At 41.3% G+C, this 26,500-nt stretch overlaps 1 protein-coding gene across 1 annotated transcript in view; it reads right to left on the minus strand.

Annotated features, from left to right (window-relative positions):
* The window catches only part of LOC133615326 (heme-binding protein 1-like), a 35,185-nt gene that overhangs the window by 2,674 nt on the left and 6,011 nt on the right, over positions 1-26,500 (minus strand). Inside the window, exons 2-3 of the mRNA XM_061973845.1 lie at positions 9,114-9,252; positions 5,001-5,181 (exon numbers count right to left, since the gene is read on the minus strand). Coding sequence (XP_061829829.1) covers positions 5,001-5,181; positions 9,114-9,252 — 320 coding nt within the window. The remainder of the gene's footprint in view (positions 1-5,000; positions 5,182-9,113; positions 9,253-26,500) is intronic.

A 26,500-nucleotide genomic window follows, 5' to 3' on the forward strand; every position in this document is an offset into this window, starting at 1 on the left:
ACACCTGAGTCAAATATTTTCATATTTTATGTATGCTGTTAGCATGCCGTTTTTTTTTAGTTCATTTTGCAGGTATACATCTAAGAGTTATATTTTGTTACTTGTCTCTGCCTCGCTAGCATGCTAATGTTAACATGCTAGCTATGTAGCTTATTTTTCAAGTAATACACCTCTGAGTCAAATATTTTCATATTTTATGTATGCTGTTAGCATGCCGTTTTTTTTAGCTCATTTTGCAGGTATACATCTAAGAGTTATATTTTGTTACTTGTCTCTGCCTCGTTAGCATGCTAATGTTAACATGCTAGCTATGTAGCTTATTTTTCAGGTAATACACCTCTGAGTCAAATATTTTCATATTTTATGTATGCTGTTAGCATGCCGTTTATTTTTAGCTCATTTTGCAGGTATACATCTAAGAGTTATATTTTGTTACTTGTCTCTGCCTCGCTAGCATGCTAATGTTAACATGCTAGCTATGTAGCTTATTTTTCAGGTAATACACCTCTGAGTCAAATATTTTCATATTTTATGTATGCTGTTAGCATGGTGGTTTTCTTTAGCTCATTTTGCAGGTATACATCTAAGAGTTATATTTTGTTACTTGTCTCTGCCTTGCTAGCATGCTAATGTTAACATGCTACCTATGTAGCTTATTTTTCAGGTAATACACCTCTGAGTCAAATATTTTCATATTTTATGTATGCTGTTAGCATGACGTTTATTTTTAGCTCATTTTGCAGGTATACATCTAATAGTTATATGTTGTTACTTGTCTCTGCCTCACTAGCATTTCTAATGTTAACATGCTACCTATGTAGCTTATTTTTCAGTTATACACCTGAGTCAAATATTTTCATATTTTATGTATGCTGTTAGCATGCCGTTTATTTTTAGCTCATTTTGCAGGTATACATCTAAGAGTCATATTTTGTTACTTGTCTCTGCCTCGCTAGCATGCTAATGTTAACATGCTAGCTATGTAGCTTATTTTTCAGGTAATACACCTCTGAGTCAAATATTTTCATATTTTATGTATGCTGTTAGCATGCCGTTTTTTTTTAGCTCATTTTGCAGGTATACATCTAAGAGTCATATTTTGTTACTTGTCTCTGCCTCGCTAGCATGGTAATGTTAACATGCTAGCTATTTAGCTTATTTTTCAGGTATACACCTGAGTCAAATATTTTCATATTTTATGTATGCTGTTAGCATGCCAGTTTTTTTAGCTCATTTTGCAGGTATACATCTAAGAGTTATATATTGTTACTTGTCTCTGCCTCGCTAGCATGCTAATGTTAGCATGCTAGCTATGTAGCTTCTTTTTCAGGTAATACACCTCTGAGTCAAATATTTTCATATTTTATGTATGCTGTTAGCATGCCAGTTTTTTTAGCTCATTTTGCAGGTATACATCTAAGAGTTATATATTGTTACTTGTCTCTGCCTCGCTAGCATGCTAATGTTAACATGCTAGCTATGTAGCTTCTTTTTCAGGTAATACACCTCTGAGTCAAATATTTTCATATTTTATGTATGCTCTTAGCATGTTGTTTATTTTTAGCTCATTTTGCAGGTATACATCTAAGAGTTATATTTTGTTACTTGTATCTGCCTCGCTAGCATGCTAATGTTAACATGCTAGCTATGTAGCTTATTTTTCAGGTAATACACCTCTGAGTCAAATATTTTCATATTTTATGTATGACGTTTATTTTTAGCTCATTTTGCAGGTATACATCTATGAGTTATATATTGTTACTTGTCTCTGCCTCGCTAGCATGCTAATGTTAACATGCTAGCTATTTAGCTTATTTTTCAGGTATACACCTGAGTCAAATATTTTCATATTTTATGTATGCTGTTAGCATGCCGTTTTCTTTTAGCTCATTTTGCAGGTAGACATCTAAGAGTTATATTTTGTTACTTGTCTCTGCCTCGCTAGCATGCTAATGTTAACATGCTAGCTATGTAGCTTATTTTTCAAGTAATACACCTCTGAGTCAAATATTTTCATATTTATTTATGCTGTTAGCATGCCGGGTTTTTTTCTTTAGCTCATTTTGCAGGTATACATCAGAGTTATATTTTGTTACTTGTCTCTGCCTCGCTAGCATGCTAATGTTAACATGCTAGCTATTTAGCTTATTTTTCAGGTATACACCTGAGTCAAATATTTTCATATTTTATGTATGCTGTTAGCATGCCGTTTTCTTTTAGCTCATTTTGCAGGTAGACATCTAAGAGTTATATTTTGTTACTTGTCTCTGCCTCGCTAGCATGCTAATGTTAACATGCTAGCTATGTAGCTTATTTTTCAAGTAATACACCTCTGAGTCAAATATTTTCATATTTATTTATGCTGTTAGCATGCCGTTTATTTTTTAGCTCATTTTGCAGGTATACATCTAAGAGTTATATTTTGTTACTTGTCTCTGCCTTGCTAGCATGCTAATGTTAACATGCTACCTATGTAGCTTATTTTTCAGGTAATACACCTCTGAGTCAAATATTTTCAAATTTTATGTATGCTGTTAGCATGCCGTTTTTTTTTAGCTAATTTTGCAGGTATAAATCTAAAAGTCATATTTTCTTACTCGGCTCTGTCTTGCTAGCATGCTAATGTTAACTTGCTACCTATTTAGCTTATTTTTCAGGTATACACCTGAGTCAAATATTTTCATATTTTATGTATGCTGTTAGCATGCCGTTTATTTTTAGCTCATTTTGCAGGTATACTTCTAAGAGTTATATTTTGTTACTTGTCTCTGCCTTGCTAGCATGCTAATGTTCACATGCTACCTATGTAGCTTATTTTTCAGGTAATACACCTCTGAGTCAAATATTTTCATATTTTATGTATGCTGTTAGCATGCCGTTTTTTTTTTTAGCTAATTTTGCAGGTATAAATCTAAAAGTCATATTTTCTTACTTGGCTCTGTCTTGCTAGCATGCTAATGTTAACTTGCTACCTATGTAGCTTATTTTTCAGTTATACACCTGAGTCAAATATTTTCATATTTTATGCATGCTGTGAGCATGCCGTTTTTTTTTAGCTCATTTTGCAGGTATACATGTAAGGGTCATATTTTATTACTTGTTTCTGTCTTGCTAACATGCTAATGTTAACATTCTAGCTATGTAGCTTATTTTTCAGGTATACACCTCTGAGTCCAATATTTTCATATTTGATGTATGCTGTTAGCATGCTGCTTTTTGCAGGTATACATCTAAGAGTCATATTTTGTTACTTGTCTCCGTCTTGCTAGCATGCTAATGTTAACATGCCAGCTTTTCAACTCATTTTACAGGCCGACACCGCATGGTCAAATATTTTGTTAGTTAGAAGTTGGAATGCTAATATTAGCGTACTAGCTTTTAGCTAATTTTTCAGGTAAATAACTCAATTTTTTTTTAACGCATTGTAATTATTAGCATGCTAAAGATAGAATGTCGACTTTGCTCATTTTACAAGTGTACACATAAGAGTTTTATTTGACGCTATCTGTCAAGAATGCTAACTCTTAGCATTTTAGTTCAGCTTCAGATTTTCAACATTCTTTCACAATTTCTACTGAAACTACTTGTTCTAGTCTATTTTCTATGTCATTCTCTTTTATTCAACTTTTTTGTCCACCTTCTTCTCCCATATTCTTCTTCGATTCAAGCCATTCCACTTTTTAAATTGTTTGGCTAAAGCATAAATGCGGCATATCATTTTTTTATTTTGTAAAAACGTAAAAAAAATTACCCATGTTACCAGGAATTCTTCTTCCAGGAAAATTAATGGAACATTTTTCAAATTTCGACATTTCTCAACCAATAAAAAACATTCCACTCATCCTGGAAATTCAAACTAACATTTTTCCAACTATTTAAAATTCCCAGAATTCCCACTTTTTATTTTTGCTGTTTTCACCTTTTTTGCTTTTGACTTTTTCTCGACATTATTCAAACATTCTACCATCGAACACTTCGCTTATTCAGGACATTCATGCTAACATTTGGAACATTAATGTTCCAAAAAAATTCCAGTTTTTCCCGGATTGTCCATTTTTCTAAAAGTTAGTCTGTATTAACGAGTGTTACTACTTCCACATTATTTGAAAGTTTCCTTGCAAATATTAGCCAACTGCTTACATGCTTACATTGTTTTTTTATGGTAATTTTGCAGGTATTCACTTCAGTTATATTTTTTAACTTCATGCATGCTAACAGTTAGCATGTTAGCTTTGTGGGCTAATTTTGCAGGTATACACATACTTGACGCTATCTTTTTTGCTCATTTTGCGTGTATACACATAAGAGTCGTAGTTTTTGTTACTTCTCGCCATCTGGCTAGCATGCTAACTGTTAGCATTTCAGTTCGGCTGTGGCTTGTAATGGCTAAATTAATATTTAAGTTATCTCTTGTCTAAAACCACAATTTGAGTCTAGGAGTTTGTCTGTTATTTGTTCTAAGATAAAACACTTTTATGGCCCTTCACACATTCTTGGAGCTTGCTGGGGATGTCTCCAAACCCCCACCTACGCCTTGAATAGGACAACGATTGTTGTGATGTTGAAAGATCACTAATTTATGTTGTATTTGTCCTATGTCTAAGGTCACTCTTGAAATGGTTTTCTTTTGGGATTATGACTACTTGTCCGATGTTTCATCAAAACATTCCTGGTTTTGGCTGATGTCACAATTAGATAAAGGGTATTTTGTTCATCTTCCTCCCCCTCCCAGGATGAGAGCCTTCGCCCCAACCCCTCCTCTTTTCCCAAATGCTATAGAGTTCTGGAAGAGTTCTTAGTCTCTAACTCTCTCTCTCTCTTTCTTGCTCTTTTTTCTTTCTTTCTGTAGCAGCGTTAACTTTCTCCTATTGTAATCTGTAATCCTTTATACTTAAATACTTAAAAAAAATCCTAGTTCCCTCTGGACATTTATTTATTGAAGAGGAAAAATTCCAAAACAGACTTCAGCATTTACTATTATTATTTGTTTTGAAACTTACAGTGTATAGACAGTCATGCCAGGCCGGTCCTCAATCTTGATGGCACTGTCGGTAGGCGTCGGGGGGCCTTGCTGGTAGATGGCGGGGATACGGATGGCGACCACCAGACGGCGTGATAGCACACCGTCGTTCCGGGGGTATACCGTGATGATGGTTGGTGCCGCCGTTCCCATCGATTCGCCTTGTTGAAAGATCAGAAAGTAGGAGTTAGACCTTGGTGATAGTACGGCAACATGGACACAGCGATTGGACGGACTACAATATCGGGGAACTGTACCAGACAACTTTAACTTGGGTAAAAAGTACGTTTGTTGTCTATGTAACTTGTGCAAAGTCTGCAATTAGTTCTTCTTGTCTTGTCTTGGGGCGGCATTCACCCTGGGTGTGTTGAGCAACATCCTGAACAATCACACACGACGGTCCTGTGCAAGTTTGCAGGAGATGGGGAACCAAATATCAGTTCCACCGATGCAAGCCGACCACATGCGGACCTAAGAGTTCTTAATGGTCCACCTTGATCGTCATTGCCCAGGTCTTCAACTGTAATGTGTGCAACTAGTTCTTCTTGTCTTGTCTTGGGGCGGCATTCACCCTGGGTGTGTTGAGCAACATCCTGAACAATCACACACGACGGTCCTGTGCAAGGTTGCAGGAGATGGGGAACCAAATATCAGTTCCACCGATGCAAGCCGACCACCTGCGGACCCGAGAGTTCTTAATGGTCCACCTTGATCGTCATTGGGGCGGCATGGCGTAGTGGGTAGAGCAACCGTGCCAGAAACCTGAGGGTTGCAGGTTCGCTCCCCGCCTCTTACCATCCAAAAAGAATCGCTGCCGTTGTGTCCTTGGGCAGGACACTTCACCCTTTGCCCCCGGTGCCACTCACACCGGTGAATTGAATGATGAATGATAGGTGGTGGTCGGAGGGGCTGTTGGCGCAAATTGCAGCCACGCTTCCGTCAGTCTACCCCAGGGCAGCTGTGGCTATGAAAGTAGCTTACCACCACCAGGTGTGAATGATGGGTTCTACATGTAAAGCGACTTTGGGTACTTAGAAAAGCGCTATATAAATCCCAGTTATTATTATTATTATTATTGCCCAGGTCTTCAACTGTAATGTGTGCAACTAGTTCTTCTTGTCTTGTCGGCATTCACCCTGGGCGTGTTCCTCTCTGGCCCCGCCAACATCCTGAATCATGGCGGCCCACGCACGACGGTCCTGTGCGAGGTTGCAGGAGATGGCGAACCAAATATCAGTTAAACCGATGCAGGCCGACCACCTCCGGACCCAAGAGTAAGGAAAGGTCGACCTTGATCGTCGTTGCCCAGGTCTTCAACTGCAGTGTGTGCAACTACTTATTCTTGTCTTGTCTTGGGGTGGCGTTCACACTAGGCGTGTTGAGCCGGCTTCCTCTCTGGCCGACCAAAGAGTTTCTTAATGGTCCACCTTGATCGTCATTGCCCAGGTCTTCAACTGCAAAGTGTGCAACTACTTCTTCTTGTCTTGGGGCGGTATTCACCCTGGGCGTGTTGAGCCGACTTTCTCTCTGGCCCCGACAACATAATGAAACCATGGCGGCCCACGCACGGCGGTCCTGTGCAAGGTTGTAGGAGATGGTGAACCAGATATCAGTTCCACCGATGCAGGCTGACTACCGCCGGACCCAAGAGTTTGTAGAGGTCCACCTTGATCGTCCTTGCCCAGGTCTTCAACTGCAATGTGTGAAACTACTTCTTCTTGTCTTGTCTTGGAGTCACATTCAGGTCCTGCCTGTGTGTTATTCCGCCTTATCGAGCACCGAAACAAAGAATCCCACACGCTGGTGACTCAGTCTTGTCGTGTTATCAACACTTTGTGTGAGTCTCAGGTGTCTTTACTACAAAACGTCCCTGTTAGCCTCATGGAGCAACTCCTTAAAGGGGACCTATGATTATTTTAATCTGCATTCATCACACTTCCTTGTCGTCCAGATCACTGATTCTTAAAACCGTGGTATGGTGCACAGGCCCCATCTCGTGGCACGCTAAATAATTACTTGATTAAAGGACAGTGGTTTCTTATATTAGAACACAGTGTAACTGTTCAAACTGTATGTGAAAAATATTAAATATACCTTGTTTTAATGACTACTTAGGCCTACTACGCTACTGTATTTTAAGCGTTTTCTGAGGTGGAACTTGGTTACAAAAGTGTAAGAACCAATGGTCTTGGGTTGTCCAAACTGCAGCATGAGGAATCTTTGCCGCGAGGTGTTTTTTAAATTAAGTTTAAATATATCAAACCTATTTCTGCAACCTTGCCGCCATCTTGAGGACAATGTGAGTAATTCAGGTAAAATGACTGTAAATTGTAATTTTGTAGTTAACATAGCACCGCAATTACTTATAAGACCCAATCCAAACCACCTTCCCTAGTCATGGCGCAATAAAAAAAAATGCAACCAACACAAAAAGTCAACACACACATAACACAATGGTCACACATAACACAACCTGCACACTGAACGTCCACTCACCAAAAATACAATCTAAATTACACCCAAACCTGCTCAGTGGCCTTGTGGTTAGAGTGTCCGCCCTGAGATCGGTAGGTCGTGAGTTCAAACCCCGGCCGAGTCATACCAAAGACTATAAAAATGGGACCCATTACCTCCCTGCTTGGCACTCAGCATCAAGGGTTGGAATTGGGGGTTAAATCACCAAAATGATGCTCACTACTCCCCTCACCTACCAGGGGGTGGGAGAAAGGGATGGGTCAAATGCAGAGGGTAATTTCACCACACTTAGTATCAGTGGTACTTTAATTTTAATTTAAATCCAATACAATGCATGATGGGAAGGTAGGAGTCAAACTTTCCGGTCTGGTGGAGGGCATTAAACCAGAAAGAACGTACGGACGGCAGTCAGGATTAGCAAAGGGGGAGGGGCTTGCCGACACATCATGTCTAAGAATGACCACGTAGGTACGTCCGTCAGTCTTTGACGTCATAAATTGCCCACTGTTAAAAAAATACTCCAAAATCCAGGAGTCAGAGCCACGCACAACCCAAATGCATGATTTGACGCTTTGTCACACGAGTATCCAACATTTTAACAACATTTATAAGTCGAAAAGAGGGAAATCATCATAGGTCCTCTTTAAACCATCCATCCATCCATCCATCTTCTTCCGCTTATCCGAGGTCGGGTCGCGGGGGCAGCAGCTTAAGCAGGGAAGCCCAGACTTCCCTCTCCCCAGCCACTTCGTCCAGCTCCTCCCGGGGGATCCCGAGGCGTTCCCAGGCCAGCCGGGAGAGATAGTCTTCCCAGCGTGTCCTGGGTCTTCCCCGTGGCCTCCTACCGGTCGGACGTGCCCGAAACATCTTCCTAGGGAGGCGTTCGGGTGGCATCCTGACCAGATGCCCGAACCACCTCATCTGGCTCCTCTCGATGTGGAGGAGCAACGGCTTTACTTTGAGCTCCCCCCGAATGACAGAGCTTCTCACCCTATCTCTAAGGGAGAGCCCCGCCACTCGGCGGAGGAAACTCATTTCGGCCGCTTGTACCCGTGATCTTGTCCTTTCGGTCATGACCCAAAGCTCATGACCATAGGTGAGGATGGGAACGTAGATCGACCGGTAAATCGAGAGCTTTGCCTTCCGGCTCAGCTCCTTCTTCACCACAACGGATCGATACAGCGTCCGCATTACTGAAGATGCCGCACCGATCCGCCTGTCGATCTCACGATCCACTCTTCCCCCACTCGTGAACAAGACTCCGAGGTACTTGAACTCCTCCACTTGGGGCAAGATCTCCTCCCCAACCCGGAGATGGCACTTCACCCTTTTCCGGGAGAGAACCATGGACTCGGACTTGGAGGTGCTGATTCCCATCCCAGTCGCTTCACACTCGGCTGCGAACCGATCCAGCGAGAGCTGAAGATCTTGGCCAGAGGAAGCCATCAGGACCACATCATCTGCAAATAGCAGAGACCTAATCCTGCAGCCACCAAACCAGATCCCCTCAACGCCCTGACTGCGTCTAGAAATTCTGTCCATAAAGGTCTTTAAACCAAGCAAAACAAATAGCAGTTTCACACAAAAAGCACGCTGCTGATCTCCTACGAGGCCTTACCTTGTTCATTGCTGCCACCAATGTACATGAGCAGCTTCCTCACCAACTCTCCTGTCACCTGGTCGAAGGTGCGTCCCTCCGAGGAGACCACGGCATATTTGGCAGCATCGTATCGCCGTACCTCAAAGCTTACTCCATCCTAGGGAAAGGAAGCAAAATGGGAAAGGCTGAGGCATGAGTGAGCCAAATGTAGCTATGACCGATAATGACTATGGAGGTTTTCATCGCAACTGGACTGTTCAGTTTGTCATGATCATAGACTTAGATTGGTCAGCTGTAGACAAGAGACTACCTTTTTGGATTAGTCAGATCAAGACAAGGGACTACATTTTTGGTTTGGTCAGATCCAGACAAGAGACTACTTTTGTCAGATCTAGACAAGAGACTACATTCTAAGATATGTCAGATGTAGACGAGAGACTACCGTCTTAGATATGTCAGATCTAGACAAGAGATTAAGTTTTTGGTTTGGTCAGATCTAGACAGGAGACTACCTTTTTAGATTGGTCAGATCCAGACCCCTAACGGGACAAGCGGTAGAAAATGGATGGATGGAGATCTAGACAGGAGACTACCTTTTAGATATGTCAGAGCTAGACAAAAGACTACCTTTGTTAGATCTAGACAAAAGACTTCATTCTTAGATATGTCAGATCTAGATGAGAGACTACCTTCTTAGATTTGTCAGATCTAGACAAGAAATTACCTTTTTGGTTTGGTCAGATCAAGACAAGAGACTACCTTCTTAGTTTGGTCAGATCCAGACAAGAGACTACCTTTCTCAGATCTAGACAAGAGACTACATTTTTAGATTTGTCAGATCTAAACAAGAGACTACCTTTTTAGATATGTCAGATCTAGATAAGAGACTACCTTCTTAGATATGTCAGATCTAGACAATAGATTACATTGTTGGTTTGGTCAGAACAAAACAAGAGACTGCCTTTTTAGATATGCCAGATCTAGACAAGAGACAACATTTTTGGTTTGGTCAGATCAAGACAAGAGACTACCTTCTTAGATATGTCAGATCTAGACAATAGATTACATTGTTGGTTTGGTCAGATCAAAACAAGAGACTGCCTTTTTAGATATGCCAGATCTAGACAAGAGACTGCATTTTTGGTTTGGTCAGATCAAGACGAGAGACTACCTTCTTAGATATGTCAGATCTAGACGAGACTACCTTTTTAGATATGTTAGATCTAGACAAGAGACTACTTTGTCAGATCTAGACAAGAGACTACCTTCTTAGATATGTCACATCTAGACAAGACACTACATTTTTGGTTTGGTCAGATCAAGACAAGAGACTACCTTTGTCAGATCTCGACAAGAGACTACCTTTTTAGATATGTCAGATCTAGATAAGAGACTACATTTTTGGTTTGGTCAGATCAAGACAAGAGACTACCTTCTTAGATATGTCAGATCTAGACGAGACTACCTTTTTAGATATGTTAGATCTAGACAAGAGACTACCTTTGTCAGATCTAGACGAGAGACTACCTTCTTAGATATGTCAGATCTAGACAAGATACTACATTTTTGGTTTGGTCAGATCAAGACAAGAGACTACCTTTTTAGTTTGGTCAGATCCAGACAAGAGACTACCTTTGTCAGATTTAGACAAGAGGGTACATTTTTAGATATGTCAGCTCTAGACAAGAGACTACCTTCTTAGATATGTCAGATCTAGACAATAGATTACATTGTTGGTTTGGTCAGAACAAAACAAGAGACTACCTTTTTAGATTGGTCAGATCTAGACAGGAGACTACCTTTTAGATATGCCAGATCTAGACAAGAGACTACATTTTTGGTTTGGTCAGATCAAGACAAGAGACTACCTTCTTAGATATGTCAGATCTAGACGAGACTACCTTTTTAGATATGTTAGATCTAGACAACAGACTACCTTTGTCAGATCTAGACAAGAGACTACCTTCTTAGATATGTCACATCTAGACAAGACACTACATTTTTGGTTTGGTCAGATCAAGACAAGAGACTACCTTTGTCAGATCTAGACAAGAGACTACATTCTTAGATATGTCAGATCTCGACAAGAGACTACCTGTTTAGATATGTCAGATCTAGATAAGAGACTACTTTTGTCAGATCAAGACAAGAGACTACCTTTGTCAGATCTAGACAAGAGACTACATTCTTAGATATGTCAGATCTCGACAAGAGACTACCTGTTTAGATATGTCAGATCTAGACAAGAGACTACATTCTTAGATATGTCAGATCTCGACAAGAGACTACCTGTTTAGATATGTCAGATCTAGATAAGAGACTACTTTTGTCAGATCTAGACGAGAGACTACCTTCTTAGATATGTCAGATCTAGACAAGATACTACATTTTTGGTTTGGTCAGATCAAGACAAGAGACTACCTTTTTAGTTTGGTCAGATCCAGACAAGAGACTACCTTTGTCAGATCTAGACAAGAGGCTACATTTTTAGATATGTCAGATCTAGACAAGAGACTATCTTCTTAGATATGTCAGATCTAGACAAGAAACTACCTTCTTGGATATGTCAGATCTAGACAAGAGATTATATTTTTGGTTTGGTCAGATCAAGACAAGAGACTACCTTTTTAGATTGGTCAGATCTAGACAAGAGACTACCTTCTTAGATATGTCACATCTAGACAAGAGACTACATTTTTGGTTTGGTCAGATCAAGACAAGAGACAACATTCTTAGATATGTCAGATCTCGACAAGAGACTAACTTTTTAGATTTGTCAGATCTAGATAAGAGACTACCTTTGTCAGATCTAGACGAGAGACTACCTTCTTAGATATGTCAGATCTAGACAAGGGACTACATTTTTTGGTTTGGTCAGATCAAAACAAGAGACTACCTTTTTAGTTTGGTCAGATCCAGACAAGAGACTACCTTTGTCAGTTCTAGACAAGAGACTACATTTTTAGATATGTCAGATCTAGACAAGAGACAACATTCTTAGATATGTTAGATCTCGACAAGAGACTAACTTTTTAAATATGTCAGATCTAGATAAGAGACTACCTTTGTCAGATCTAGACGAGAGACTACCTTCTTAGATATGTCAGATCTAGACAAGGGACTACATTTTTTGGTTTGGTCAGATCAAGTCAAGAGACTACCTTTTTAGTTTGGTCAGATCCAAACAAGAGACTACCTTTGTCAGATCTAGACAAAAAACTACATTTTTAGATATGTCAGATCTAGACAAGAGACTACCTTTTTAGATATGTCAGATCTAGACAAGAGACTACCTTCTTGGATATGTCAGATCTAGACAAGAGATTATATTTTTGGTTTGGTCAGATCAAGACAAGAGACTACCTTTTTAGTTTGGTCAGATCCAGACAAGAGACTACCTTTGTCAGATCTAGACAAGAGACTACATTTTTAGATATGTCAGATCTAGACAAGAGACTACCTTCTTAGATATGTCAGATCTAGACAAGAGACTACCTTCTTGGATATGTCAGATCCAGACAAGAGATTATATTTTTGGTTTGGTCAGATCAAGACAAGAGACTACCTTTTTAGATTGGTCAGATCCAGACAAGAGACTACCTTTGTCAGATCTAGACAAGAGACTACATTTTTAGATATGTCAGATCTAGACAAGAGACTACCTTCTTAGATATGTCAGATCTAGACAAGAGACTACCTTCTTGGATATGTCAGATCCAGACAAGAGATTATATTTTTGGTTTGGTCAGATCAAGACAAGAGACTACCTTTTTAGATTGGTCGGATCTAGACAAGAGACTACCTTCTTAGATATGTCACATCTAGCCAAGAGACTACATTTTTGGTTTGGTCAGATCAAGACAAGAGACAACATTCTTAGATATGTCAGATCTCGACAAGAGACTAACTTTTTAGATATGTCAGATCTAGATAAGAGACTACCTTTGTCAGATCTGGACGAGAGACTACCTTCTTAGATATGTCAGATCTAGACAAGGGACTACATTTTTTGGTTTGGTCAGATCAAAACAAGAGACTACCTTTTTAGTTTGGTCAGATCCAGACAAGAGACTACCTTTGTCAGATCTAGACAAGAGACAACATTCTTAGATATGTCAGATCTCGACAAGAGACTAACTTTTTAGATATGTCAGATCTAGATAAGAGACTACCTTTGTCAGATCTAGACGAGAGACTACCTTCTTAGATATGTCAGATCTAGACAAGGGACTACATTTTTTGGTTTGGTCAGATCAAACCAAGAGACTACCTTTTTAGTTTGGTCAGATCCAGACAAGAGACTACCTTTGTCAGATCTAGACAAGAGGCTACATTTTTAGATATGTCAAATCTAGACAAGAGAGTACCTTCTTAGATATGTCAGATCTAGACAAGCGATTATATTTTTGGTTTGGTCAGATCAAGACAAGAGACTACCTTTTTGGTTTGGTCAGATCTAGACAAGAGACAACATTCTTAGATATGTCAGATCTCGACAAGAGACTAACTTTTTAGATATGTCAGATCTAGATAAGAGACTACCTTTGTCAGATCTAGACGAGAGACTACCTTCTTAGATATGTCAGATCTAGACAAGGGACTACATTTTTTGGTTTGGTCAGATCAAGACAAAAGACTACCTTTTTAGTTTGGTCAGATCCAGACAAGAGACTACCTTTGTCAGATCTAGACGAGAGACTACATTTTTAGATATGTCAGATCTAGACAAGAGACTACCTTCTTAGATATGTCAGATCTAGACAAGAGACTACCTTCTTGGATATGTCAGATCTAGACAAGAGATTATATTTTTGGTTTGGTCAGATCAAGACAAGAGACTACCTTTTTAGATTGGTCAGATCTAGACAAGAGACTACCTTCTTAAATATGTCACATCTAGACAGGAGACTACATTTTTGGTTTGGTCAGATCAAGACAAGAGACAACATTCTTAGATATGTCAGATCTCGACAAGAGACTACCTTTTTAGATATGTCAGATCTAGATAAGAGACTACCTTTGTCAGTTCTAGACGAGAGACTACCTTCTTAGATATGTCAGATCTAGACAAGGGACTACATTTTTTGGTTTGGTCAGATCAAGTCAAGAGACTACCTTTTTAGTTTGGTCAGATCCAGACAAGAGACTACCTTTGTCAGATCTAGACAAGAGGCTACATTTTTAGATATGTCAGATCTAGACAAGAGACTACCTTCTTAGATATGTCAGATCTAGACAAGAGAGTACCTTCTTAGATATGTCAGATCCAGACAAGAGACTACCTTTTTAGATTAGTCAGGCCTAGACAAGAGACTACCTTCTTAGATATGTCAGATCCAGACAAGAGACTACCTTTTTAGATTAGTCAGGCCTAGACAAGAGACTAGCTTCTTAGATATGTCAGATCTAGACAAGAGACTACCTTCTTAGATATGTCAGGTCTAGACAAGAGAGTACCTTCTTAGATATGTCAGATCCAGACAAGAGACTACCTTTTTAGATTAGTCAGGCCTAGACAAGAGACTACCTTCTTAGATATGTCAGATCCAGACAAGAGACTACCTTTTTAGATTAGTCAGGCCTAGACAAGAGACTAGCTTCTTAGATATGTCAGATCTAGACAAGAGACTACGTTTTTAGATTAGTCAGGTCTAGACAAGAGACTACCTTCTTAGAATTGTCAGATCTAGACAAGAACTATCTTTTTAGATTGGCTCAGATTTATACAAGAACTACCTTTTTAGATTGCTCAGATCTAAACAAGAACTATCTTTTTACATATGTCAGATCTAGACCAGAGACTACCTTTTTAGACTGGTCAGATCGCGTTAAGAGACTACATTTTTACATATGTCAGATCTAGACAAAAACTACCTTTTTCAATATGTCAGATCTAGACAAGCGGCTATATTTTTAGATTGCTCAGATCAGAAAACCTTTTACAAGGACTAGATCTGACAAATTAGACAAAAGTTCATTCTATGAGAATGAACTGATGAAGCATGCTCGGATGAGAGGTGAATAGTCTTAAGACCAACTGAACAGTCTGATCATTTTTGTGTATTGCATAAAATCACTGTTTTCGCGAGGAACACTTAATGGGGGCTACCTGACATGGGTTCAGAATCCGTTTGTGTGTTTGTGTGTGAAGGACATTTGTGTCTTCTACACAATTACACACACGTGGGCGTGTGAAACCAGGATAAAAAAAGAGGCTCAGATGAAAACATACTTTGCGCTGACGTGATTTCATGTCTCCTGCTGCTGCCCCGGGTTCAGTCAGGCTACACAATTATAGCGGGCCAGAGATACACAATCTTACGTAACGCAGACAAAACACAACTCGCGACCCCCAGCGCCGCCGTTCTAACGTGATGCAACGGTCTTTTCGTTAAACTAAGCGCCGTTAACTACTCCACTACGTCGCCATGACCTTAATAGGTTTTGAGGGACAGGAATTGTAAGGCATTGCATGTTTACATTGTGACTCACTCTGCTTCTATAAGGTTGTGAGCATCGTATTTAAAGTCATATTTACCTTTTACGCGTGAATACCTCGCTCCTATGTTGACCTACTTTGGGTCAAATTCATTGGTCCAGTGTTAGTGATGGTGTGCATGTTGATACTAAAGCACCAAAATCATTATCCTTTCCTTTATTTCGAACATGAACACACTTACAGTATAATACACCACACAGTTTCATATCATTTCACTTTACATCATGTCCGAAAAGCAGAGGTGGGTAGTAACGCGCTACATTTACTCCGTTACATCTACTTGAGTAACTTTTGGGATAAATTGTACTTCTAAGAGTAGTTTTAATGCAACATACTTTTACTTTTACTTGAGTATATTTATAGAGAAGAAACGCTACTTTTACTCCGCTACTTTTATCTACATTCAGCTCGCTACTTGCTACTAATTTTTATCGATCTGTTAATGCACGCTTTGTTTGTTTTGGTCTGTCAGACAGACCTTCATAGTGCCTGCCTTTCAACAAATACAGTCACTGGTGACGTTTCACTCCGTTCCACCAATCAGATGCAGTCACTGGTGACGTTGGACCAATCAAACAGAGCCAGGGGTCACATGACCGGACTTAAACAAGTTGAAAAACGTATTCGGGTGTTACCATTTAGTGGTCAATTGTACGGAATATGTACTGTACTGTGCAATCTACTAATAAAAGTTTCAATCAATCAATCAAAAGTGTGAAGGAAAAAAGACCCTTTTTTATTTCAACCGTACACCCCGTCAAAAGCCTAAAGACTGACTGCACAGTTCCTGTCTTCACAATAAAAGTGCCGCTCCATCGCGCCTGCGCTTTCAAAATAAGAGTCTCCGAAAGCCAGCGCAAACAAGCTAGCAAGCTACGGAATTTGCCGCCAATGTATTTCTTGTAAAGTGTCTTAAAACGAATATGGAAGCTGGACAAATAAGATGCCAAAAACCAACCACTTTCATGTGGTATTAGACAGAAAGGAGGAACTTTTTTTCTCCTCCATTTGAAAACGTGGACATTACCAGCACTGCTTCCTGATTACAATCAATGCAAATCAGAATCAGGTAATACACCAACTTATATTCTTGTCTTCATGAAAGAAAGGAATCTATATGTGTTAAACATGCATGTATATTCATTAAAACACCTTTAACATGTAAACAAAAACGGCAAAATAAATAAATACAAATTCTATACTGTATATATCAATGTATATATATATATATATATACATACATATATATAAATATATACACACATATATATATATATGTGTGTATATATATATATATATATATATATATATATATATATGTGTGTGTGTATATATATATATATATATATATATATGTATATATGTGTGTGTGTGTATCTTACTCATCAGTTACTCAGTACTTGAGTAGTTTTTTCACAACATACTTTTTACTTTTACTCAAGTAAATATTTGGGTGACTACTCCTTACTTTTACTTGAGTAATAAATCTCTAAAGTAACAGTACTCTTACTTGAGTACAATTTCTGGCTACTCTACCCACCTCTGCTGAAAAGGAGTAAGAACATCAACAGGAACTACTTGCTCTTTTTATTCATCTGAAGACATTTAAAGGGGAACATTATCACAATTTCAGAAGGGTTAAAACCATTAAAAAATCAGTTCCCAGTGGCTTATTATATTTTTCCAAGTTTTTTTCAAAATTTTACCCATCACGCAATATCCCTAAAAAAAAGCTTTAAAGTGCCTGATTTTAACCATCGTTATAAACACACAACAGGTGGGTTTATTTTTTACCCTTCGCTTTCATATTTCGCTGTTTGTTGCATTTTTGTTGCGTTTCGCTTGATTGTAAAATGTCGATCGAGAGGGGGTGTGACGTTCATATGTTGTCAATATTCAGTGTTTTATCATTCATACTTAATAGAGATGCGCGGATAGGCAATTATTTCATCCGCAACCGCATCAGAAAGTCGTCAACCATCCGCAATCCACCCGATCTAACATTTGATCAGAACCGCACCCGCCCGCCATCCGCTCGTTGTTATATATCTAATATAGACGATGCAAGGCATTAGTGAGGTTATAAAGCTTTTGCCTGTTAAAGAAAGGAGACTGATCCAATGCAGCACAGACATTCGCGTGCCACGCTGTCACGACCCAGAAGCACACCAGTGCGCAATCATATGGGAGCCGCGCTGAGCGCACCTCCAAGCGCGTCTCGCTGCCGGCGACGGCCGGGTATGGGCCCGACGCTCCAGCGCCATTCATTTTCAGGGCTAGTTGATTCGGCAGGTGGGTTGTTACACACTCCTTAGCGGGTTCCAACTTCCATGGCCACCGTCCTAACTGCTGTCTATATCAACCAGGGTGAGCCCCACCCCTTTCGTGAGCGCACTGAGCACGGAGTGACCCCTGTTACGTGCCCCCGGCAACAGGGGTGGCGGGCAGGTAAGCTGCGCGGGCGGAGCGCGCGGAGTGACCCCTGTTACGAGCCCCCGGCCACGGGGGTGGCGGACGAGGCGGGGTGTCGGTGCGGTGGTGACCCTGGACGTGCGTCGGGCCCTTCTCGCGGATCGCCTCAGCTACGGCTCCCGGTGGGGCCCTCTCGGGGGAAGGGGCCTCGGTCCCGGACCCCGGCGAGGCGTCGGGAGCTTCTCCGCTCCGTAAAAGTGTCCATCTCTTTTTTTTTTTTCTTCTGTTGTGGCATATGCAGCAGGTGCCTGCTCGTTTTTCGTATGTGGGTAACAACATTTAACTATGTATATATATTTCCGAATTAGTTTAACTGCCACCCGCCTGAATCTATTTAAAATCTAATTTTTTTTATTTCTACCGCCCGACCCGACCCGACCCGACCCGACCCGACTCGCGGATAAAATCTAATTTTTTAAAATTTCATCCGCCCGATCCGCGGATAATCCGCGGACTCCGCGGTTGTGCCCGCAAACCGCGCATCTCTAATACTTAATATTGTAACATTCTTTATTTTCATGTAAATTCTGGGTGTCTCATTCAGTAAAAAAAATTAAAATTCCATTCCGTTTTTTTTAAGGTGGTTTGTTATAACGTTTTTAGCTTTCATTATTGTGAGGTTTTATATTAGTGTTCCTAAAAATAGATATACTGGCCCCCAGACACATTTTTAGGGCCCGCATGGCCCATTGCATAAGGACTCCCAAAGGGAGTCCTTATGCAATGGGACATAAGGACCTATTGTATTTGTAAGGTTTTATTAGGGCCCGCATGGCCCATTGTATAAGGATTCCCTGGGAGTCCTTATGCAATGGGACATAAGGACCTATTGTATTTGTAAGGTTTTATTATTCTTTATTCTTCCGCCGCCACATTAAACTGTAATTTGACCCACTTAACATGCTTCAAAACTCACCATATTTGACCCACACATCAGGACCTGCGAAAATTACCTTTTTTAAAAAAAAAAAACCGAACCCCAAAACTCAAAATTGCGCTCTAGCGCCCCCTAGGAAAAAAAAAAACTAGACTGCCTATATCTCCCACTAGGAAGATCGGAAAGACATGAAACAAAAACCTATATGTAGGTCTGACTTAGACCTAGTTTTCATAATTGTATATCATCGGGCAGAAATCTACAGGAAGTTGGCAATTCCCCCTTCAAGACAAAAAAGTACTAAAAACAGTCACTTTTGCCTCTTTGAGCTGTAATTTGACCCCCTTAACATGCTTCAAAACTCACCAAACTGAAGACACACATCAGGACTGGCAAAAATTGCGATCTAATAAAAAAACCTAACCCCAAATTTAAAAATTGCGCTCTACAGCAATTTTTTAATAAAACGGAGAAAAAACTGCTCCTCGGAAGAAAAAAATGACAAAACTGCCTGTAACTCCCACTGGGAAGGTCGGAGAGACATGAAACTAAAACCTCTCCGTAGGTCTCACTTAGACCTACATTTCATAAATTGACAACCCCCAGCAAAAATCAACAGGAACTTTGCTATTCCCCCTTCAAAACAAAATTATTGTAAAAACCGGTCACCTTTCTTCAAACATTATCTCCTCTGAGCGCGTTTGTTGTTTCGGCTTCAAACTAACACAGTAGAGAGATTGAACCCTTCTGATTAAAAGTTGGCGAAAGAGTTTTAATACCGGCTCCGGTTTTGATTTTATGACCCTTCAAAGAACCACTGCGCTGATGCTGCTGCGCTGCTGTTTTTTTTAAGATGGCTGCTCAAAAGCAGGAAGCACCAACGTGCCCACACAATGCAGACAAGGTAGGTACACTACACAAAAAGTCTTGGGACACTTCAGACTAAAAGTAGACAAAAGTCTTGGGACACTTAGGACTAGCACCTGCCAAATACGCGGGCCCGACCAATGCTGCTTGCAGCTTTAATTTTCACTAAATTTGGCCCCCGTGTCAAAATAATTGCCCAGGCCTGTTCTAATTGGTTAAAACAGTGGAGGGCATTTTTGGATGCATTTTTAAAATGATTTAGAGGCAACATTTATTTATACCATTAGCAGCAGCGCTAGCCACCAAGAATGAGCTGATTTTAACAAATTAGAATTAAAAAAAAAAACTTTTGTTAAAACAGTGGAGGGCGGGACATCGAAATATAAACAGTAACAATATTTCGGGGCTGTAAAGCTAATTTTGAAATGAGCATACTGAACTACTGTTACCAGTTATAGAGCATGATTTATTAATGCCTGTTGACATATCAGGGCCATTTAAAGGGAAACATTATCACAATTTCAGAATGGTTAAAACCATTAAAAATCAGTTCCCAGTGGCTTATTATATTTTTCGAAGTTTTTTTCAAAATTTTACCCATCACGCAATATCCCTAAAAAAAAAGCTTCAAAGTGCCTGATTTTAACCATCGTTATATACACCCGTCCATTTTCCTGTGACGTCACATAGTGAAGCCAACACAAACAAACATGGCGGAAAGAACAGCAAGCTATAGCGACATTAGCTCGGATTCAGACTCGGATTTCAGCGGCTTAAGCGATTCAACAGATTACGCATGTATTGAAACGGATGGTTGTAGTGTGGAGGCAGGTAGCGAAAACGAAATTGAAGAAGAAACTGAAGCTATTGAGCCATATCGGTTTGAACCGTATGCAAGCGAAACCGACGAAAACGACACGACAGCCAGCGACACGGGAGAAAGCGAGGACGAATTCGGCGATCGCCTTCTAACCAACGATTGGTATGTGTTTGTTTGGCATTAAAGGAAACTAACAACTATGAACTAGGTTTACAGCATATGGAATACATTTGGCAACAACATGCACTTTGAGACTGCAGACAGCCCAATTTTCATCAATTAATATATTCTGTAGACATACCCTCATCCGCGCTCTTTTCCTGAAAGCTGATCTGTCCAGTTTTGGAGTTGATGTCAGCAGGCCAGGGAAGCTAGGGTCGATATTCTTCTCTTGATCATCTTCGGTGGCATAAGGGACGGTGTGAGCCAAGACATCCAGGGGGTTTAGCTCGCTCGTCTGCGGGAACAAACTGCCGCCATTCGCTTGCCGTGCTAGCGAGGTCCTTTGTCCCTGAATTGCTCACACACTCCGGCAGATTCAATGGGGGTCTGGCGGCAGATTTCTTTGACTTTATCGTTGGAAATGCATCTGCTTTGAGTGTCGCAGGATATCCACACATTGGAGATGCGCGGTTTGCGGACACAACCGCAGAGTCCGCGGATTATCCGCGGGTCGGGCGGTTGAAAAAAAAAAAAAAAAAAGATTTTATCCGCGGGTCGGGTCGGGCGGTTGAAATAAAAAAAAAATTAGATTTTAAATAGATTCAGGCGGGTGGCAGTTAAACCAATTGGGAAATATATATACATAGTTAAATGTTGTTACCCACATACGAAAAACGAGCAGGCACCTGCAGCATATGCCACAACAGAAGAAGAAAAAAAAAAAGAGATGGCAACGCCGGCAGCAAACGTGGTACGCGACAAACTAAAAAAGGGAATACTAAAGACCAGGGGGGAAAAAAAGGCCAGAAAAGTTCAGCGTGGACTCGTTTTTATGAGGTTGTAAATCAGGATGATAGTAATGCTGGCTACGTGATTTGCAAGAGCTGCGACGCTGTTTATGTCTACGACAGTCACAAAACGGGGACATCTAACATGGTGCATCACATTTGTGCAAAACCCCGAACCTCCACAAACACCCTGAGCATGAGCAGTTTCGTCCGCCGTGATCCCAGAAGAGTGCCACAGGATGTTAAAACAAGATAGAACGCAGCTGCCTGCAGCAGTTTGAGTGGCGCGAGCGCGCTTGGAGGCCGGTGCGCTCAGCGCGGCTCCCAGATGATTGCGCACTAGTGTGCGTATGGGCCGTGACAGCGTGGCACGCATTGAATGTCTCTGCTGCATTGGATCAGTCTCCTTTCTTTAACAGGCAAAAGCTTAATAACCTCACTAATGCCTTGCATCGTCTATATTAGATATATAACAACGGGCGGGTGCGGTTTTGATTAAATGTTAGTTCGGGTGGATGTGGATGGTTGACGACTTTTGTGATGCGGTTGCGGATGAAATAATTGCCTATCCCATACCTGCCAACTACTCCGGTTTTCCCGTAATTCGTACGGTTTTCATCAACCTATTCCGGGTTACGGTTGCAGTGATAAAAAATACGGTTTTTCATTAATTAAAAAAAAAAAGGGTGAAAACTACGCGAATTGCACCTTGTGCAGACAAGATTTTTCGATCGGACACGGAGGAATTAGCGATGTAAAAGACCACGTTGGGACAAAAAAACACAAGTCTAATGCCGTTGCTAGCGATACAAGTGGAAAACTTTCAACGTTTTTCGTCGCCCAAACAGATTCTTTGGATGTGATAAATGCCGAAGTTTTATTTACGGAGGCAATAATTGAGCATGGACTTCCAATCGCACTGGCTGATCACATGGGACAGTTAAATGTTTGTAATGCAACCTTTAAAAATCATTACGCGGTGATCGCGGTCCCAAAAATAAACTTTTCTTGCATGATAATGTCCAGAAAAATTCGCTTTATATTACTATAGAGTCCTTTTAACGAATGAGTTTGATGGTTTATCACAAACCTTAAATGAAAGAAGTCCTTTCTTCTCCTGCACCATGCATGCGCTTTGGCCTTGCTTCGTGTTTGGTGCGCAATCCTGTCGGCTGTATTTCACAGCACGACATACTGTTAAAAGTGTTTATACTATTTATGCTTTCAAGTCCAAGTTGAAGAAATCTTGTTAAATGTTGACAGCATAACTACCAAAATACAGAAGTATGTCCTTAATATTTTTGCAGTGCTATTTCTGTTGAAAAGTTCAAATGATTACATTAGAGATGTGATGTGCCACTTTTCAAGTGTCTGATGGCTTAAATTAATTTTCATTCATTTTTCATATTTTGAATTCTTTTCAAAGGCTTACAAAAAAACTACATTTGAATTGTAATTCCATGCTATTGACAGGACTATTAATTGTAATGAAGTTAGCTTACCATGTTTACAGTATGATAATTGTGATAGAAATGTGAATTTTAGGCACAGAATATTTTTTACAATTGAACAAGGCAGTAGATTATACAAGCTTGGACAGAAAGTTAATAATGACACCAATTTTTTTTTTAATGGAATTGTTTAGTACTGTTTTACCATTTGTTTACTGTAAAAAGTGTTTATACTGTTCATACTTTCAATTAACAAATTGAAGTCTTGTGAAAGGTTGACAGGATAACTGGCATTAACTGTCAAAATAATGTCAAACTATTGAAGTTAGCTTACAGAATAAACATGTCAATCAACCCATATGATTTTTGCTGTAATATTTTTGTTTTGAAAAGTCACTGTGACTGATAGAAAAGTGATGGTTTTAGCAACATTTTAACCTGTCTGAATGCTAATAATCATTTTGCGTCGGGGGGCGAAGCCCTGAACCCTCCACCAGGACTTTGTCCTGGACCTACCGGGGCCTGCGGCCCTTGGACCCTGGCTACTAGGTTTTTCTGATTTCAAAAGTTGGCAGGTATGCTATCCGCGCATCTCTACCACACATTCTTGCCATCTCTGTCGTAGCATAGCTTTCGTCGGTAAAGTGTGCGGAACAAACGTCCAATTTCTTGCCACTTTCGCATCTTTGGGCCACTGGTGCAACTTGAATCCGTCCCTGTTCGTGTTGTTACACCCTCCGACAACACATGATGTCTCCAAGGTACGGAAAACAGTCGAAAAAACGGAAAATAACAGAGCTGATTTGTCTCGGTGTTTGAGAAAATGGCGGATTGCTTCCCGATGTGACGTCATCGCTCCGAGAGCGAATATCAGAAAGGCGTTTAATTCGCCAAAATTCACCCATTTAGAGTTCGGAAATCGGTTAAAAAAATATATATGGTCTTTTTTCTGCAACATCAAGGTCTGGTGATAATGTTCCCCTTTAATTACATGCGCCTTGCTCAGCTTTAGAACGTGTGTGTTCTGCCTGGTCCCTCCTTCGTATTCCGTGTCAGTTTTATTTAAGAGTGTACAGTGTCAGAGTCCGATACGTGCCAAAGGCTTCAGGTGACAATCTCTGATTTCAGCACCCGCTTTGAGTCCGCTTTAGAGATTTGACGATCCCGCCGCCTCCGGCTTTGACTTTTCAACACTCCTTTAATAAAACACCACGGAGACCTTGGAAACATCTGTGCTTCACACCGATGCCGCGAATGCTGACAGAAGGCAGTCATCACACTGATATTGTAATTGTTCGGGGGATATTTTCCACCCTGAAGCAGAGCGGAATGCGCAGGGAGTCTCACTGCCGGTTCACTTTGTTCCGTTCAAGGACAAAACCCAATGAGTACACGCTGTTTTTGTCTTTGCAAATACATGGTTTCCTAATTGGTTTCGATGGTGAGAAGAGGTGCTTAGTTAATGCGGTGGCATTTCTGACCTTTGTACCATATTTTGTGTCTGTCAAAGGACACGACACTAGTGGAATTTCTGCTCGTTTCTCTTTTTTCTATTCCGTACCATTGGAAGAGCATATGTGGGTTAGAGTTCAACCTCTGGTCGGCCCGACCATTGTACAAAATGTTTTGATTGTTTATTATGGCTAAGGGATTCAAGGATGTTGCAGAATAAACAGGTCCAAAACAACTGGACCTTGACACACGAGGGAAACACTTAAATAACCAAGTAGACCAAGTCCAGGCATGATTCGCAGGATTATCGGTTCATCCAACGTCTCCGGAGACGTTGTCTGTTTGCATGGCAATTCAATCCAACCTTGTACCATTTGATTATGGGTAAATAAAACTCCATCCATCCATCCATGCATCTTCTTCCGCTTATCCGAGGTCGGGTCGCGGGGGCAGCAGCGTAAGCAGGGAAGCCCAGACTTCCCTCTCCCCAGCCACTTCGTCCAGCTCCTCCCGGGGGATCCCGAGGCGTTCCCAGGCCAGCCGGGAGACATAGTCTTCCCAACGTGTCCTGGGTCTTCCCCGTGGCCTCCTACCGGTCGGACGTGCCCTAAACACCTCCCGAGGGAGGCGATCGGGTGACATCCTGACCAGATGCCCGAACCACCTCATCTGGCTCCTCTCGGTGTGGAGGAGCAGCGGCTTTACTTTGAGCTCCCCGCGGATGACAGAGCTTCTCACCCTATCTCTAAGGGAGAGCCCTGCCACCCGGCGGAGGAAACTCATTTCGGCCGCTTGTACCCGTGATCTTGTCCTTTCGGTCATAACCCAAAGCTCATGACCATAGGTGAGGATGGGAACGTAGATTGACCGGTAAATTGAGAGCTTTGCCTTCCGGCTCAGCTCCTTCTTCACCACAACGGATCGATACAGCGTCCGCATTACTGAAGATGCCGCACCGATCCGCCTGTCGATCTCACGATACACTCTTCCCTCACTCGTGAACAAGACTCCGAGGTACTTGAACTCCTCCACTTGGGGAAGGGTCTCCTCCCCAACCCGGAGATGGCACTTCACCCTTTTCCGGGCGAGAACCATGGACTCGGACTTGGAGGTGCTGATTCTCATCCCAGTCGCTTCACACTCGGCTGCGAACCGATCCAGCGAGAGCTGAAGATCCTGGCCAGATGAAGCCATCAGGACCACATCATCTGCAAAAAGCAGAGACCTAATCCTGCAGCCACCAAACCGGATCCCCTCAACGCCTTGACTGCGCCTAGAAATTCTGTCCATAAAAGTTATGAACAGAATCGGTGACAAAGGGCAGCCTTGGCGGAGTCCAACCCTCACTGGAAACGTGTCCGACTTACTGCCGGCAATGCGGACCAAGCTCTGACACCGATCATACAGGGAGCGGACCGCCAAAATCAGACAGTCCGATACCCCATACTCTCTGAGCACTCCCCACAGGACTTCCCGAGGGACACGGGAAACTTTTGTACTAAATTCACTTTTGTTGCTATTTAAGATTTGGACATTCCACAACATTAACTTTCAGTTTTGTTGGACAATGCCCAAACAAGGGAGGGGCAGGAAGGAGGACACAATCGTGTGAACAGAGGGACAATCCCGAGAGAACATGCCAGACTTCGTAGGCCACGGCCTTCTCTCCAAACCCAGCAGGGACAAGACATTGAAACAATGTTGAGAACTTGTTGGATTAGGCCTTGACGTTGAGCAACTCAAACATAACGTTGAAACAACATGCTTTTAAAGGGTTCCTCAGCCTTCCCGGTAAGGTCTATTCAGGTGTACTGGAGAGGAGGCTACGCCGGATAGTCGAACCTCGGATTCAGGAGGAACAGTGTGGTTTTCGTCCTGGTCGTGGAACTGTGGACCAGCTCTATACTCTCGGAAGGGTCCTTGAGGGTGCATGGGAGTTTGCCCAACCAGTCTACATGTGCTTTGTGGACTTGGAGAAGGCATTCGACCGTGTACCCCGGGAAGTCCTGTGGGGAGT

Source organism: Nerophis lumbriciformis, linkage group LG22 (assembly GCF_033978685.3).
Source record: "Nerophis lumbriciformis linkage group LG22, RoL_Nlum_v2.1, whole genome shotgun sequence".
Lineage (NCBI taxonomy): Eukaryota > Metazoa > Chordata > Actinopteri > Syngnathiformes > Syngnathidae > Nerophis > Nerophis lumbriciformis.